Source organism: Citrus clementina, unplaced genomic scaffold (genome assembly GCF_000493195.1).
Source record: "Citrus clementina cultivar Clemenules unplaced genomic scaffold, Citrus_clementina_v1.0 scaffold_3, whole genome shotgun sequence".
NCBI classification, from domain to species: domain Eukaryota; kingdom Viridiplantae; phylum Streptophyta; class Magnoliopsida; order Sapindales; family Rutaceae; genus Citrus; species Citrus x clementina.
Genome location: NW_006262339.1, coordinates 50,714,094 through 50,728,655, shown reverse-complemented (window position 1 = coordinate 50,728,655; position 14,562 = coordinate 50,714,094). Strand labels below are relative to the sequence as shown.

Here is a 14,562-nt window from a genome sequence, read left to right as displayed (position 1 = left end):
TGTCTTTTATTTATATTAAATTATATTTCATATTAGCTTAAAAAAATTATATTTCATATTAAATTATATTAAATAGTTTAGTATATTAAATTATTTTATATTTTATATTAAATATAAATCTTAAATAGTTTTAGGACTTTTTGACATTAAAAAAGTTCGGTATTGATATTAAATTATAGCTCATTACTAATATAAGTAATTTAATACTTAAGGCCAATGATAAATTTGTCCAAAGAAAAAAATTATAATTCATTTCCCTATCAAATTTTATGTCAAACCAAACAATAAAATTTAATTTTACTATTTTCCCCCACTCCTTTTTTCTCCCTTCCCTTCCATTCCACTTTTTTTTTCTCTCATTCCCTTTCTTTAAACCAAACATGGCCTTGAAACATTTTTCTTACATACTACATTACTTTGATTTTCTTAATTAGTAAATGAATAAACAAAAAAGAAAAAAATCAATTGATTAGAAAAAGATGCCACTGCACATATACACTGTACACAAACATATTCCTGTGTCGTTTGTTATTCTTGATATGGAGTTTATTTGCTTTCCTCCCGTTAATGGGGTAATTCAAATTTGCCGAAAGTGGACCTAAGTGTTTGCTGGTCCATAATTGAGGCTTCCAAATTCAACCTTTCGGGTGCGTTTGGTGTGTGGTGTTACATAGGATTAATTGTGGGCCCAACATAAATTTAAACCAATAACATGTTTGGCAGCAGCTGAACTTCATTGGGATTGAGCATCGGGAGGCGCGCTAATGCGGGAACTCCCGCATTAGCTTGTCCTTCTTTTTTTTTAACTTTAACTTTTAGTTTTGCTTAATAATAATAAAAATGGATAATTATATAATTTTTAATTTATAATGTAATATAATTTTTTATTTTTACATCATAATTTATTAATAAATTTATAATTTAATATGATTAATAATAAATACTTAAAAGTATATAAAATATAATATAATATTACACTATTTAATTATTGTAATATTAATATATAAAATTTAATATTTTTAAATAATATAATATAACAAATAATAAATATTTAAATACGAATGAATTTCAATAATACTAATCTAAAATTAATAATAATATAAAATATTAGCACAATTCATTTTGTAATTAAATTTCTAAAATTTAAGACCTCTATATTTAGTTTTTTTAAGTACTAACAAATATTATTTTATAAATATATAATATAAATTAATCATAAAAAATTAATACAGTACAGTGCAACACCAAACATAATATAACTAAAAATTAATACAGTACAGTGCAGCACTAAACATTGTACAACATTGTTATAATACAATGTTAGTGCAATACAACATAATACAATACACCAGCATAAAAATAATGCAATACAGTATAATACAATACAGTGTACCAAACACACCCTTAATACCATTGCACGACCTTGGCAGCCCATGTTAATTTTCTCACTTTGATTAGTGTGGTTCGTAGAAGGAAGTCGCAAAGTTCAATCATTGCCCAGTTAGTTGAACGTCGCAGTCGCATTTTCAGCTGTGTGAGAGAGCGTACCTTACGTTAAACGTAAGGTAGGCAAATCCCTTATTATGTAGCTAGATTAAAGGTTGATTAAAGTAACTTTGTCTCCATTTGATTTTAAGTATTAATTAAAGATACAAAATTGAAAACCCGGTAAAAGAAAACACAGTGAAGTCAAATTTGATTCTTTAACGGGTCCATTATAAAAGAAAACCATAATTATGAACCCGAAATTAAGTATTTTGTCATTAGAATGTCAACGTTGCCGCACTAGCCACTAGACAAATTGGTATAAAATGCTTCGGAAGACAGGCAAAATGAAAAGGGCAAGCAAGTGAATCAAATTGAAGTTTGATAATGGCCGTAGTTTTGGGAGGCGTTGTGCTTGTGGTGTTGTTTCTACTTCAACACATGTACAATGCTTTGGTTTTAAAACCAAAAAAGCTGAGGGCTTTGCTACAAAAGCAAGGCGTCAAAGGGCCTTCTCCTTTATTTCTTTGGGGAAACATCTTTGAAATTAAAAGAATTCAACACCAAGCTGCTGCTGCTGCAAAAGACCAACAAAAAGTTGGCATTTCTCATAATTGGCCGCCAATAGCTTTCGCCTATCTCGACAAGTACAGAAAGGATTATGGTACCCCTTCTTGTCTCTGTCGTTTTCTTTTACGGAGTAATTATTTGTACCTCACTACAAAACATTAGCTTTTTAACGTGTTCATTCATAATCACAGCATAGGGGAGAACAAGAATCGCTGTTATTGCTTTGCATACTGAGCGTTCTGTTCTTAATTTAAGTTCTGGTTAAAGCAAATAATAGTAACAGGGGCATTTTAATAGGACCAAGCCGCCGCTCTTCAGAAGCCACCACCATCGCACCCACCGTCCTTTTCATGACCTTTTCCGTTAACCGTTGCCCAAACTGAGCCGCCGCACCCAGCAGTCAATAGAAAATAATAAAGAAGAATAAGAAAATTGGAAAACTCCCTTTCTTTTCTTTTCCTCTCTGCCCACCGTCCTTTTCTTTCTTTTCATTCTTTTATTGTTTTACCTAATTGTAAGTTACGCAAATGTGACTTAGACGATTTTTTTTTTTTTTTTTTATATTGTTTTGGTTTCAATTTCTTTGGTCTAATCTAGTCATTGTATTGTGATGTCTTAGCGAGCACAATAGTAATTTAGTCATTTCTTTATTATCAAAATGTGATCTACACTTATAATAGTTGAGGTGGGTCAACTAAGTCAATCTCATAAAATTCCTCATGTAACTTGTTAAATTTTAATGTATAAAACTGTTTATTCTTCTTTCGATTTTAAACAAGTTATAGTGACCGTAATATGTATATTTTTTTAATTAAACAATACGTTAAATTTAATACGAAGTCTTAAGCATTGTCCTAGGTATTGTATTCGAACACCATCTATATATTGATCTTTTAAGCATTTTCAATGCAATTTACAAATTTTGTTTAAAAAAAAAAAAATTGGCAGGATCAAGGTACATTTATTCAATGGGAAGCATCCAGATATTCTGCACAACAGATGTGGATTTGGTGAAGGAAATAAACCAGTGCACATCTTTGAGCTTAGGCAAGCCTTCTTATTTGTCCAAAGATCGTGGGCCTCTTCTGGGGCAAGGAATTTTAGCATCAAGCGGCCCACTTTGGGTCTATCAAAGAAAAGTTATTGCACCCGAATTATACCTCGAAAGGGTTAAGGTACAGAAAAAATACCTTGATAATGAGTAGTTTACCATCTCGCTGACCTAAAATTTTCCCATTTTAAAATGTGTGAGCAGGCTGCATTTGATAATTCTTATAATGTATGCAAATATTTCATTAAACTAACAATGCCTTACGCAAACTTTATTCAAAGGGGATGGTGAAGCTAATGGTGGATTCAACAACTTCCATAGTAAAATCTTGGGAGAGCAGAATTGAAAGTGAGGGAGGAATTGCTGAAATTAGAGTGGACAGGTACATGCAAAGTTTGGCTGCAGATGTAATTTCAAGAGCTTGTTTTGGAAGCAATTATTCCAAAGGTCAAGAAATATTTTCAAAGTTCGAATGTCTTGTGTTAGCCATGTCTAAGGGAGCTGTTGGAGTTCCTGGCTTAAGGTACAACAAAATATCTCAAATTTTTTATTATCTTTTTTATATGGATGGAAAGTGATCACTTGTACCATATATATGATCATGCTAATTACAGGTACTTGCCCACCAAAAACAACCGAGACATATGGAAATTAGACAAAGAAATCAACTCAATGATACTACAAGTAGTGAAAGAACGAAGTCAATCTTGTTCCCATGAGAAGGATCTTCTACAAATGATACTTGAAGGTGCTAAAAGTTGTGGTTACTACAATGGTGTTCCTTTGAATATTTCTCGTGACAAATTCATTGTGGACAACTGCAAGAACATATACTTTGCTGGGCACGAGACCTCTGCGGTCACATCCTCGTGGGCATTAATGTTGTTAGCTGTATATCCAGAATGGCAGGATCGTGTTCGTGCTGAAGTGCTTAGAGTTTGTAAAGACAGATGCTTGCTGGATTCTACTATGCTTTCAAGTATGAAGACGGTACGTACGTATAAACAAGTCTATAGGTGATGTTTTTCACATTATAAATTACACATTGTCATGTGGTGGTGTTTGATTTTTAGTACGTATTATCATTATCATTAATTTTTTTTTTTTTTTCTGTCAGCTAACAATGGTGATTCAAGAGACTTTGCGACTATACCCGCCTGCAGGATTTGTATTCAGAGAAGCCCTGGATGATATCAAGTTTAAAGACATTGTGATTCCAAAAGGAATGGGGATCCAGGTACCGATCCCAATACTACAACAGAATCCTGAGGCTTGGGGCTCCGATGCTCACGAGTTTAACCCAGAAAGATTTGCCAACGGCGTTACGGCCGCATGCAAGTTTCCACAGGCATATATGCCGTTTGGTGCAGGGCCTCGCGCTTGCGCAGGCCAACATTTCGCCCTTGCAGAGTTGAAAGTGATTCTTTCTCTGCTTCTTTCAAAGTTCAGCTTCTCGCTCTCACCAAATTACCAGCACTGCCCTGTTGTAAGGGTAAATATAGTGCCTGGAAATGGAATTATACTCCATGTCAGGAGGGTTTGATTTCTCGTGCTTTCATGTCTGAGCATATTGTTATTTGGACAAATAATTTGTATTTGGTATTATTACAAAGTCAAATTCGAAACTTTTGTCGAATAAAGCAGATTAGTTTATTTTTCTTCTATTCAATTCAATTCCAAAGTTAGTTCGGAACACACAAACGTACTCTAAAATCGATTTTATAACCACTAGCAATTAACTGTATTAGTAGTCAAAGCCAGAAAATTATTACCCTAAAAAGAGTTGAATACCATGAAAAAGGCTTCAACTGAGAGAGGGCCACAAAGAAAAGTCACAGCCCTTGCCTTTGTTCAACTGGAAAAAGGTTTCTCTTACTATTTTTAAAAGATTATACATACCTGCAAAGTGCTAATGCTATCTACAAGGAAAAAAAAATAATTCAACCTTCAAATACTTTGAGAAGATTTCAGTTAGAACATTGGATTGCGTTTCAATCTCAAGGAACTGGAGAAATGTGAGCATATACACAGGTCCATGAGCGCATGACCAACAAAGCAGACTAATTATTGACTTATTGTTCACACCTCAATATAATTATTTAGGAAAATACAGTATTTATCTCATCACTCAATGGAAGGAAAATCTCATCATCTTTTCCGGGTATACAAAAGAACCATATTAAACTTATCCAAAGTTTCCTTGTCCAGAAAAAAAAAATGAAAATAGACAAAGTTCATAACAATGTATTATTCAGTGTACAACGTGGGCTGAAACTCAATTGAACTCTATACCTCATGCAACAAGAGAAGGATCACCACTCCATATGAGCTCAAAATTTAACCGGTTACTAACTATGGTAGGGTATAATGGAGAAGGATCTCCTAGAAGGAGTTCATGAGAAGAAGGACCTGCTTCTATTGCGTTCCAACCGAGCTTCCCTCTGTTGACACCACACAAGCGAAAAGTATAATAACAACATGAGATGCACAGTTCAATGCAGGCTCTATCCCTGTTACCTTTTTTCCTTTATTGGGTAGGATTAAATGCTGTAGTGAAGATGTCTATGGGAAAAAACAAAAAGGCACAATGAAAAATAACATATGAAAAGTCGAGAGAAAATGCAATACCTCCTTTTTCTTGCATTCTTTATAAACATCAAAATGTTCTTGACATTTACTCTTGTCTGTACTAAATTCTTCCAGACCTGAAAAGTGTAAGTCAGGATTATATTTTGGCCAAATGTTATTAAAAGAAAACTAATCTGTTAAAATATGGCAAGACCAATATGCAAATTTCCAAAAGCCATAAAATAAAAGGAAGCACATGTAAAAAATTTAGGTGAGAACCATCGATGTCTACGAATGAAAGGTTGGGAGCTGTCTTAGTTAGAGCTTTAGTTTCCTTAGCCAGGCCAGCAATCTTAAGGGCACTAGATCATTGGTGTAATCTTGTGGACAAAAAAATGGAGAGTTGTATAAGGAAAAATGATTCTATAGACTAGACAAAAATGCATTTTTAGATAAATCATCTAAACTCTTTATCTTGTCCTCATCGATTCCATTCACTCGTTGTTTCTAAACTTCAATTCCAACCTGAAAAGGTACTTTGAGATTATGGGCAGTCAAATAGTTTTATAGACCAATCAGGAAGGCATTTTGAACACCACCATGCTTATGTTCAAGCAATGCAAAATGAGAAGCTTCTAGGCATGATCTTGCTTTTTCGTCACTTAACAAAAACTTCTAGGAATCTTTACTACCAAGGGGATTTTAAGGCCCCAATAACTGATCATAATCGTGAATCACAATAGTCGATAGGTATCAACTTGAGGATGAGCGAATAACATGGACATATCTTAAACATCAAAAAGGCCACACGGACATGCCATTACGTACATTCAAAGTCTAGCAACGGAAGCAAAATTAAAGATGAAACATAAAGCTACGCTATTTGCACATAAATCATCGTATTAACATTGAATTGAAACAAGATTAAAATAAAATCGCAATCATGGAACTGAACAATTGCTAACTAATTAGTCATAATCATTCCAAAACCATCCAAATAAATACCAAGTAGCAAGATTCAAGACCAAAAACCAATCGCTAATTAAATATAAAAATTACAAGCGACGTGATTGAAAGAAAAAAGATAAAGTTGAGAAAGAAATAAAGAGGAACTTACATTTGAGAGAGGCAGTGTACTGAGGGTAACATTGAGAATCTGAGATTCGCGCAGCACTTGCGTATGGCGGTGTATCAGTTGCAGGTCCCGACGCCATGCTTGTGTCTTGTTCGTTTCCTCTCACTCTTATCTGTTTTGGTTGGGTTTCAACTTTCAAGTTCTTATTTCTTTTTCATGCTGTTTGTGTTTTGGGTGGCAAAATAGTGGGCCGGCTCGAACATTATAGAGTCGAGCCCTAACACCCTAAGAAAATTCTTATTAAACCCCACCTTTAAATTAAAAAAAAAAAAAAAAAAACACCCCACTCGTTACATTCATAGCTAGGGATGGCAAACAGCAGGCCTGGACTGGGCTTTTTCAAGCTCGGATTTAAGCCCATTATTAATTAAGTGTACGGGCTCGGGCCGGACTTAGGTTTTATTTATTTATTTTAATTTTTTAAATTATTATAAATTTAAAATAAATTAATAATCAACAAGTTATTACAATCATAAATAAATAAAATAAAATAAATATTTTAAATTAAAATAATAAATAAAGTAAATAAAAGCTCATAACTTTAATTTTCTTTAATACTGTATTTTCTAATTCAAATGCTCTCTTAATTAATTGACACAAAATAGAGAATTTAGTATCATAATTTTAGCTTTTTTGAATCATAATTGATTTATAAGTTAAGAATTTAAGTTTTCTTTTTATTTTTAAATGAATTTTCAATTTTAATTATATTATTCTAATTTATAAAATTATTTTTTAAAAAAAGTAGTAGGCATGGACTTTGTCCGAGCTTTTTTTTTTCTTGGTGTGTGAGGGTCGGGCCTGGGCTTGGGCCGGCCCGGACTTTTTTGCCAAATCATAGCTTTTCTCTTAACCAAAATTACATAAAAGAACAAAAGATACAATAGTGTTTATCATCTAGAATAAATTAATTAAATTTTAAATATACTTTTTCATAATAAGGATTAATCATTAGATAATTTATTTCTTCATTGTTTCAAAATAATTATGATTTTATAAAAAAAAAGTATATCATATATTAAGTGTTTATTTGGTATGACTTATCCAATAGTTATAAGTACTTATTTAATTCTATAAGATCTTATCAAATTTTTTCTTGTTATTTGGTTTTTTTAGTAGGGCTTTTGAAGCTTAAATAAATTATTTTGTCTCTAACAAAGCTCAAATTTTGGCCTTTTGAGAGTAGAGTTGAAAAGTCTTTTTTTTAATGTTAAAATATCTAAAATATCATCTACTTATTTGAAAATCTTATTTTATTCTTTTCATAACATAACTTTAAAAAACTTATATATTAAAATAAATTTATAACTTTTAATAAAAGATTTCATTCACAACCAAACAACGAAAATTCTTTGGGTAAAAGCTCTACTTAAATATGTTTTACTTAAAAAACTATACTAAACGAATCCTAAAATTTAAAGATAATAGGCTTCATAATTGGGTGTAAAGATATTTTTAATTTAATTCAATTCAGTTTGTCCTTTTATATAATTTCAACTAGTAATAGAACTATGTTCACATAAATGGGATTTTGTAACGATCTTATTTGCTCCTTTTGATTTTTAAGAATTTTATTATAAAGATTGAAAGGAATTCATTAAAAACACTAGTGTAAATTGTACAACTACATAAGCGATTAATTTATTTGAATGATCTTTTAACAATTTTTTTTTTGGATTTTAGAGAACCAAGTTTGCGACTTGCACGGTTGAACTTTTGCGTTACCTTATGGAGTAATTATCTTCAAAAAATTTATTGTTAGATCCAAATTCAGTAATCATTGTATTCATCAATTTGATATTGAGATTACGAACGAAAGAGTTGACTTTTGAGAGAGAGAAAGGGAACAATGGGTTTAGTTAGATAATTTTATCTTTTACTATAATTGCATCGGTTCTGATATTCTCACAACATATAGCACAACATTAAGCACCGAACGATGCGTTTTGAGCATAATATAAAATGCTATTGTTGAACACAAGGTAGATGTTGTTGCATTCTCCCCTTGATTCCCATTAAATCCACAGCTCACTTAAGCCAAATATGACTAGCAAATTCTCACACACCACAACGGTGCCTTTGACCATCGACTCTCCCTCACAGTGTCTTACTCTCTCGCCTCACCTTCACTTTCTTACCTTCATTTCATTCGTCCTCAGCTGCTGTAATCAATTTGTTGAGGTAATTTGCTTTATTTATTCAAAATTTGGTTGTGGTGATTATGAATTTGTGAAGATTTAGCTTGTTTTGTGTTAATTTTTGTTGACAGTATCTGTTAAAACTTGCGATTGGAAATTGAAAAATGTTGTTTTGTTGTTTGATATTTGTGAGACCTTTTATATATATACACTTCATGAATTGCTGATTTTGGGATGATTATGCAAGAAAATATGAGTTGCAACAGGCATAAGAGTGCAAAGGATCCGAGCTGGTTTAGTGCGTGAGCCGACAGAGAGGGTTGTGTTTTGTGTGCGAGCGACGTGAGACTTGTGTGAGGAACTGGTTTTGTGCGTGGGCCGATGGAAAGGGTCATGGAGAGGGTTGTGTTTTGCGCATGAGCAACGTGAGACTTGTGTGAGGAACTGGTTTTGAGTTGAACTTATATTCAACTCAAAACGCACTATTCAGTGCCACGCGTTGCGCTTAATGTTATATGAGTGTCATTTTCCTAATTGCACAAGTGATGGATTTTATACGGTTGATTGAGGGGGTGCTTATAACACCAATCTTCTCACTACTCTCAATATGTATTAATTAATGGTTTGTATTTGTATTTGGACAAATACAAATAGAATAACTTCAGTTATAATTTCTCTCTCATCAATGTGTTATTTTATAAGTAAAGGTAGAGTTACAAACTGTCCTATTCCATTTTATTTTGTACACTTGATGTAGTATAATTCAATTGTTTGGATCAAATAACAACTGGCCCACATAATTTATTTTAATTATTTTATATTTTTATTCAACCAATAAACTTAGACTAAGTTAATTTGTTTAAAATAAATTTATATAATAATTTATATCTCTATCATCATAAACTTTTTCTTTTCTCTCCCCCTTCAATATGTACAATTGGTTTACACAAATTTAATGCATTATTATTATTATTTATCTTAATCGTTGGAGAGTTGGTGTAAATTTAAAGACTGCTTAAATCTTTTGGTAAAAAAGAAAATTTTAAGAGAAAAATAAAGATATCAAGACAAAAGAAATTTTAAGAAGGAAAGAAGATTTACAAATGAAAACAATGATTAGTAAAAAGAAAGAAAGAAAAAAAAAGATGATGCATTTGGTTTTAGGTAGAGTACAATTAAAAAAAGAATTCAATTTTTAGAGGATTTTGGAGGGTACAATGGTAATAATAATCATATTGGACCGAAGACAAATGACAACTACCGGCCCAACCATTACTTGTCATTCAAATTTTCGCAAAGCGCGTGTTGGAACGTGACTCTCGTGCTCCTGGGAAATTTAAAATGAGCCTGGTTGGGAGTTGAGACCCAGATGATTCATTCCACTGTGACGGGATATTGACGTGCCACGCGCACGCGCCCTTTTTAAGTCCGAGAACATCTACTTTCGGTACAAGCACACACAGTGACACAGCACGGCTAGAAAAAAATTAGCAAAATAGCAAACTTCAAAAGATTTTCAATTTCTAATTTTTCTAATACTGAAGGTGCAAGGGCATGTCAAGGCGCGTAGAGAGCGGAGAAAATTTATCGCACTCAAATACGATGGTTGATATGCGGAAACATAGACATCGGTGGGGTGGGGTAGGGTAGTGTAAAATGTAATAATACTGTTCAAATGGTAATCTTTGAGCTTTTAATTTCCAGTTTGCCTCTCTGACAGCTCAAATTAAAGCGACCCCAACCCATCCCATTTCTTTACGCTTCTCCCTCTCATCTCAAGCTCAAACAAAATTGCGAAGTTAGACGTATTTTGCATTTGCTCTTTGGTCCTTAATTCCCTCTGCATAAAAACTTGAGACCAACTCTCTCTGTGACACTGACGCTGAGGGAACAAAGAGGTAGCCCAGTCTTGCTTCAGTGAAGTTGTTTATGGGGCAGCTGTAAAATGACTAGTACAACAGCATCGGCATCATCATCTTCAACAACAACGACAACAATAGCAACAAAGTTCATCAAATGTGTGACCGTTAGAGATGGTGCCGTTGGCAAGACATGTCTCCTCATTTCTTACACCGGCAACACTTTCCCAACTGTATATAACTTCTCTTAAAATTGTTTCTTAGTCATGTTTTTATGTGCATTTGGTTAGTAAAGGATCTTGCTTTGTGGGTTCTGTGACATGATTACGTGCCTACTGTTTTTGATAACTTTAGCGCTAATGTCATGGTTGATGGCTGGACTGTGAATTTAGGTCTCTGGAACACTGCTGGTACTCTCTCTGTCTCTTAATTTTGTAGTTTGATTTTCATGTTAGCCATTTAGCTATGACTGACTATTGACACACTAGTTTTATTTAAATTTTATTAGCTAGAGTTCGTTAATATTCTCATACTTACTTCTGGAAGATTGGTTTTTTTATTCACATGATATGAATCTGATGCAACATAAACTTTGACAATACCCAGAGAAGAAAATATTGAATCTTGCAAAACTTGTCACTCGGATTGTTTAGAAATTCAAACTTTCTTTCTAGTGGCGACAATCAGGAGGATAATTAAACTGCGATCAAAGATGCTTAGAAGTTTTAGAGAGTTAAGGCTTAGTAGTTTTTCCACTACAAAAGAAGATAGAGCTTCTGTACAATTGAATAGTTCAGATAACCTCTCAAATGTGAAAAATCTAGAGGTGTTGGAATCTAGACACAGCCTTGTCAACTTCAAGCTTTTCATCTGCTTTTGAATAGCAAAAGCAACCTTAATTCATGGGATTAATAGTTTACTTTTATTTTCAAGTTAATGTTCAGCAAATGGTATGATTTTACAAAAGTGACCCGCCAAAAAGTGGAAGGATAAGGATTATATATAATTCTTGGTTTTTAAATAACTTATTATGCAGGTCAGGAGGATTATAATAGGCTGAGACCTTTAAGTTACAGAGGAGCCGATGTTTTCATTCTTGCTTTTTCTCTCATTAGTAGGCCTAGTTATGAGAACATCTCCAAAAAAGTAAGCTTCTCCTCTCTCTCTCTCTCTCTCTCTTTTTCTTAATTTAATTTTGAAACTAGGTCCTCCTAAAGCTTAACTTTCAACCATGCATGATTCGATCATGTTTATATACTTCTCTGATTCTTCTCTATGCGTTGTTTCTTTTTCCTTTCTCCTTGTGCCCCCCTGTTATGTTGGAGAAGTGGGTCCCGGAGCTGAGACATTATGCCCCATCAGTGCCCATTGTTCTTGTGGGGACAAAACTAGGTGATATACTTCTCGCTTAATTGATTTATTGATTCTGTGAATGGGTATTTCCATAACTATGTCATTGCTTTGCATTCAAGTTTCTCAATGCTCTTCATAATTATGTGTTTGGTGAAAGAACTTAAAGTTGAAGACAATAAAGTTCCTTTCATCTTTTTTTTTTTCGCTGCTCATTTCCCTTTCAAAGGTTTCTAAGCTTAGTTTTGTGCTTGTGCCTCAAAATTTGTCCATTTTCTGTCTACTGCTTAATTCACACATACTTTTGCATACACATGTGTGGTATGTAAACGAACAATTTGGGTCCTCAAAATCCTTTTACAATAGCATGTTTGTATGTATTTGTGGACACCCACCTCCCCATGTCTGTGTATACATAAGTGAGCACTTGAAAGTATGGACCCTTCTTGCTGTTAATACATAATTATGTGATGTAGCAGATCTTAGAGAAGACAGACAATTCCACTTGGATTATCCCGGAGCATATACTATTTCTACAGAACAGGTAGGCTTCTAATTATCACTGTGTTTACCTTTCCAGAGGGCATAGGCATGTGTATATGGGTTTTGTTAATGTTATTGGTTATATGTTTACCCAAAACAAAGTAATCACAATCTATTGTGACAGGAAGAAATGAACCAGAAATGATATAGTTCCAAAGTAGCACTACAAAAATCTTGATTCTACAACTTCTCTTATCAATTTACATGTCACAAACACAAGTTAAGTATGAAAGATGTGGCTGGGGCTGTAACTAACTGTAAATTTAGCTGAATCGCAAGTTCGTTTTACCTTAATATTATGCAAACTTTTAGTTGCAACTGCAAGAAATCTATTCAAAAATAAACATAGCGCTTAAGACAGCCTTTCTGGGTTATTTTCATTTTCCAAATCCTATACATTTATACATTATCCGTTACCAGGGTCAAAAACTCAAGAAGCAAATAGGAGCATTGGCATATGTTGAGTGCAGCTCAAAGACACAGCAGGTTTGTGCAATTAATCAATGTTCCAAGCAACTTTGTGTTATATTATACTTGTGCAAGATCGCTATAACACACCTGAATCAGTTCGAGGTGCAATTTTTTTTCATTGTTAATCTTGTTAAAACTATTTTTAACAAAAATGCAGAATGTGAAGATAGTGTTTGATGCTGCTATCAAGGTGATTCTCCAACCTCCCAAGACTAAGAAGGAAAGGAAAAAATTGAGACTATGCTATGTTCTTTAATCAATTTCCATTAGGTGTTGTCCATGTCGAGTTAATGGCTATGCTCCTCTTTCTTTTGTGCATTCTGATTCATTCTTTGCTTCTTTTGGGTGACTTCTCTTGATGGTTCATCATATCTATGTATAATAATATTTGAGCTGTGGTTTAATGTGTTCTGGATTCTCTTAATCAATTTACTTATGAAATTGCACTTTGTTGTCTATATATATTTTTTTCGATCTTTTTTATTTTAGATAATGATTATATGAAGTTTGGATAGTTCTCATAATTTAAGAATCTGCCCCAAACTTTTTTTTTGTTCGATAATATTACATGTATCAGAACTTATCTTGAGAATTAAATTCATCCCAAATCTGACATGCTATTCATTTAATAGAAGGCAAATTATCGTAATTTTCAAAGTAATTTTTTATTGAATTGTGGAATTTTTTTAAATTCTATTATACACATATTATTATTGATATTACACCAGATATTACAATTAATATTTACAATCATGCTATACAATTGGGACTATTGCTATACATTGACACATTGAAACACTTGCTCAGATACTTTAAATCATCTTTAATATTTGAGAGGTGCCTACTTCATTCACATTTCATAAGAAAGAGATTGTAATTTAAACATTCTCTAATATTCGAGGGATGCCTACTTCATTCACATTTCGTAAGAGAGAGATTGTAATTTAAACATTCTCTAATATTCGAGAGGTGCTTACTCCATTCACATTTCATAAGAGAGAGATTGTAATTTAAACTTTTTTTAATATTCAAGGGGTGCTTACTTCATTCACACTTTGTAAGAGAGCGATTATCTCCACTTAATTAGTTGATAATTGAGAGAGTACTGAAACTAAACTCCATAAAGCTCTTATGGAAGCTTGAATCGTTGTACTTACCATTGTAAGTATAAGGCCTCTCTCATTCAACCAAAGACCCATTAGTAAATTGTGGAAATTTTAGTAAAACAAAATAGAAGGGAAATAAAAATACAAAAGGTTACATGAACAAATATTTGGGAAAATCCAAATAATCTTCTAGTAGACTCTTTCAAATAGGAACCAATGGATCATCTCACAAATGATTACATGCTAGAAGAGATTCTTAAATTAGGAGAAATTCTAAAATTGTAGA

The 14,562-nt window shown here is 32.9% G+C and overlaps 2 protein-coding genes and 1 pseudogene across 2 annotated transcripts; 2 read left to right on the top strand and 1 right to left on the bottom strand.

Annotated features, from left to right (window-relative positions):
- Positions 1 to 1,799: 1,799 nt before the first annotated feature.
- On the top strand, positions 1,800 to 4,744 carry LOC18047751 (cytochrome P450 714C2). Its single transcript, XM_024189120.1, has 5 exons — positions 1,800 to 2,149; positions 3,004 to 3,230; positions 3,388 to 3,629; positions 3,721 to 4,096; positions 4,224 to 4,744. The coding sequence occupies exons 1-5, from the start codon at positions 1,873 to 1,875 to the stop codon at positions 4,647 to 4,649; spliced, it is 1,548 nt and encodes a 515-aa protein (XP_024044888.1). The 5' UTR covers positions 1,800 to 1,872; the 3' UTR covers positions 4,650 to 4,744.
- A 526-nt stretch (positions 4,745 to 5,270) lies between these two features.
- LOC18047749 (cytochrome c oxidase-assembly factor COX23, mitochondrial) lies at positions 5,271 to 6,978 on the bottom strand. The gene is made up of 3 exons (XM_024188932.1): positions 6,792 to 6,978; positions 5,735 to 5,811; positions 5,271 to 5,547 (listed from the first exon to the last, which is right to left on the bottom strand). Exons 1-3 carry the CDS (start codon positions 6,886 to 6,888, stop codon positions 5,500 to 5,502), a joined length of 222 nt encoding a protein of 73 aa, XP_024044700.1. The 5' UTR covers positions 6,889 to 6,978; the 3' UTR covers positions 5,271 to 5,499.
- A 3,914-nt stretch (positions 6,979 to 10,892) lies between these two features.
- Positions 10,893 to 13,426, top strand: LOC18047748 (annotated as a pseudogene).
- The last annotated feature ends 1,136 nt before the right edge of the window (positions 13,427 to 14,562 follow it).

Bases quoted from the DNA above. Each gene is read 5' to 3' on its own strand.
- LOC18047751 (XM_024189120.1), top strand. From the start codon at position 1,873: ATGGCCGTAGTTTTGGGAGGCGTTGTGCTTGTGGTGTTGTTTCTACTT. The intron at 3,630-3,720 runs GTACAACAAAAT...TGCTAATTACAG, and splicing joins GTTGGAGTTCCTGGCTTAAG to GTACTTGCCCACCAAAAACA. The intron at 4,097-4,223 runs GTACGTACGTAT...TTTTTCTGTCAG, and splicing joins TGCTTTCAAGTATGAAGACG to CTAACAATGGTGATTCAAGA.
- LOC18047749 (XM_024188932.1), bottom strand. From the start codon at position 6,888: ATGGCGTCGGGACCTGCAACTGATACACCGCCATACGCAAGTGCTGCG. The intron at 5,812-6,791 runs GTAAGTTCCTCT...TACACTTTTCAG, and splicing joins GTACACTGCCTCTCTCAAAT to GTCTGGAAGAATTTAGTACA. The intron at 5,548-5,734 runs GTATTGCATTTT...TGGTGTCAACAG, and splicing joins AAGAATGCAAGAAAAAGGAG to AGGGAAGCTCGGTTGGAACG.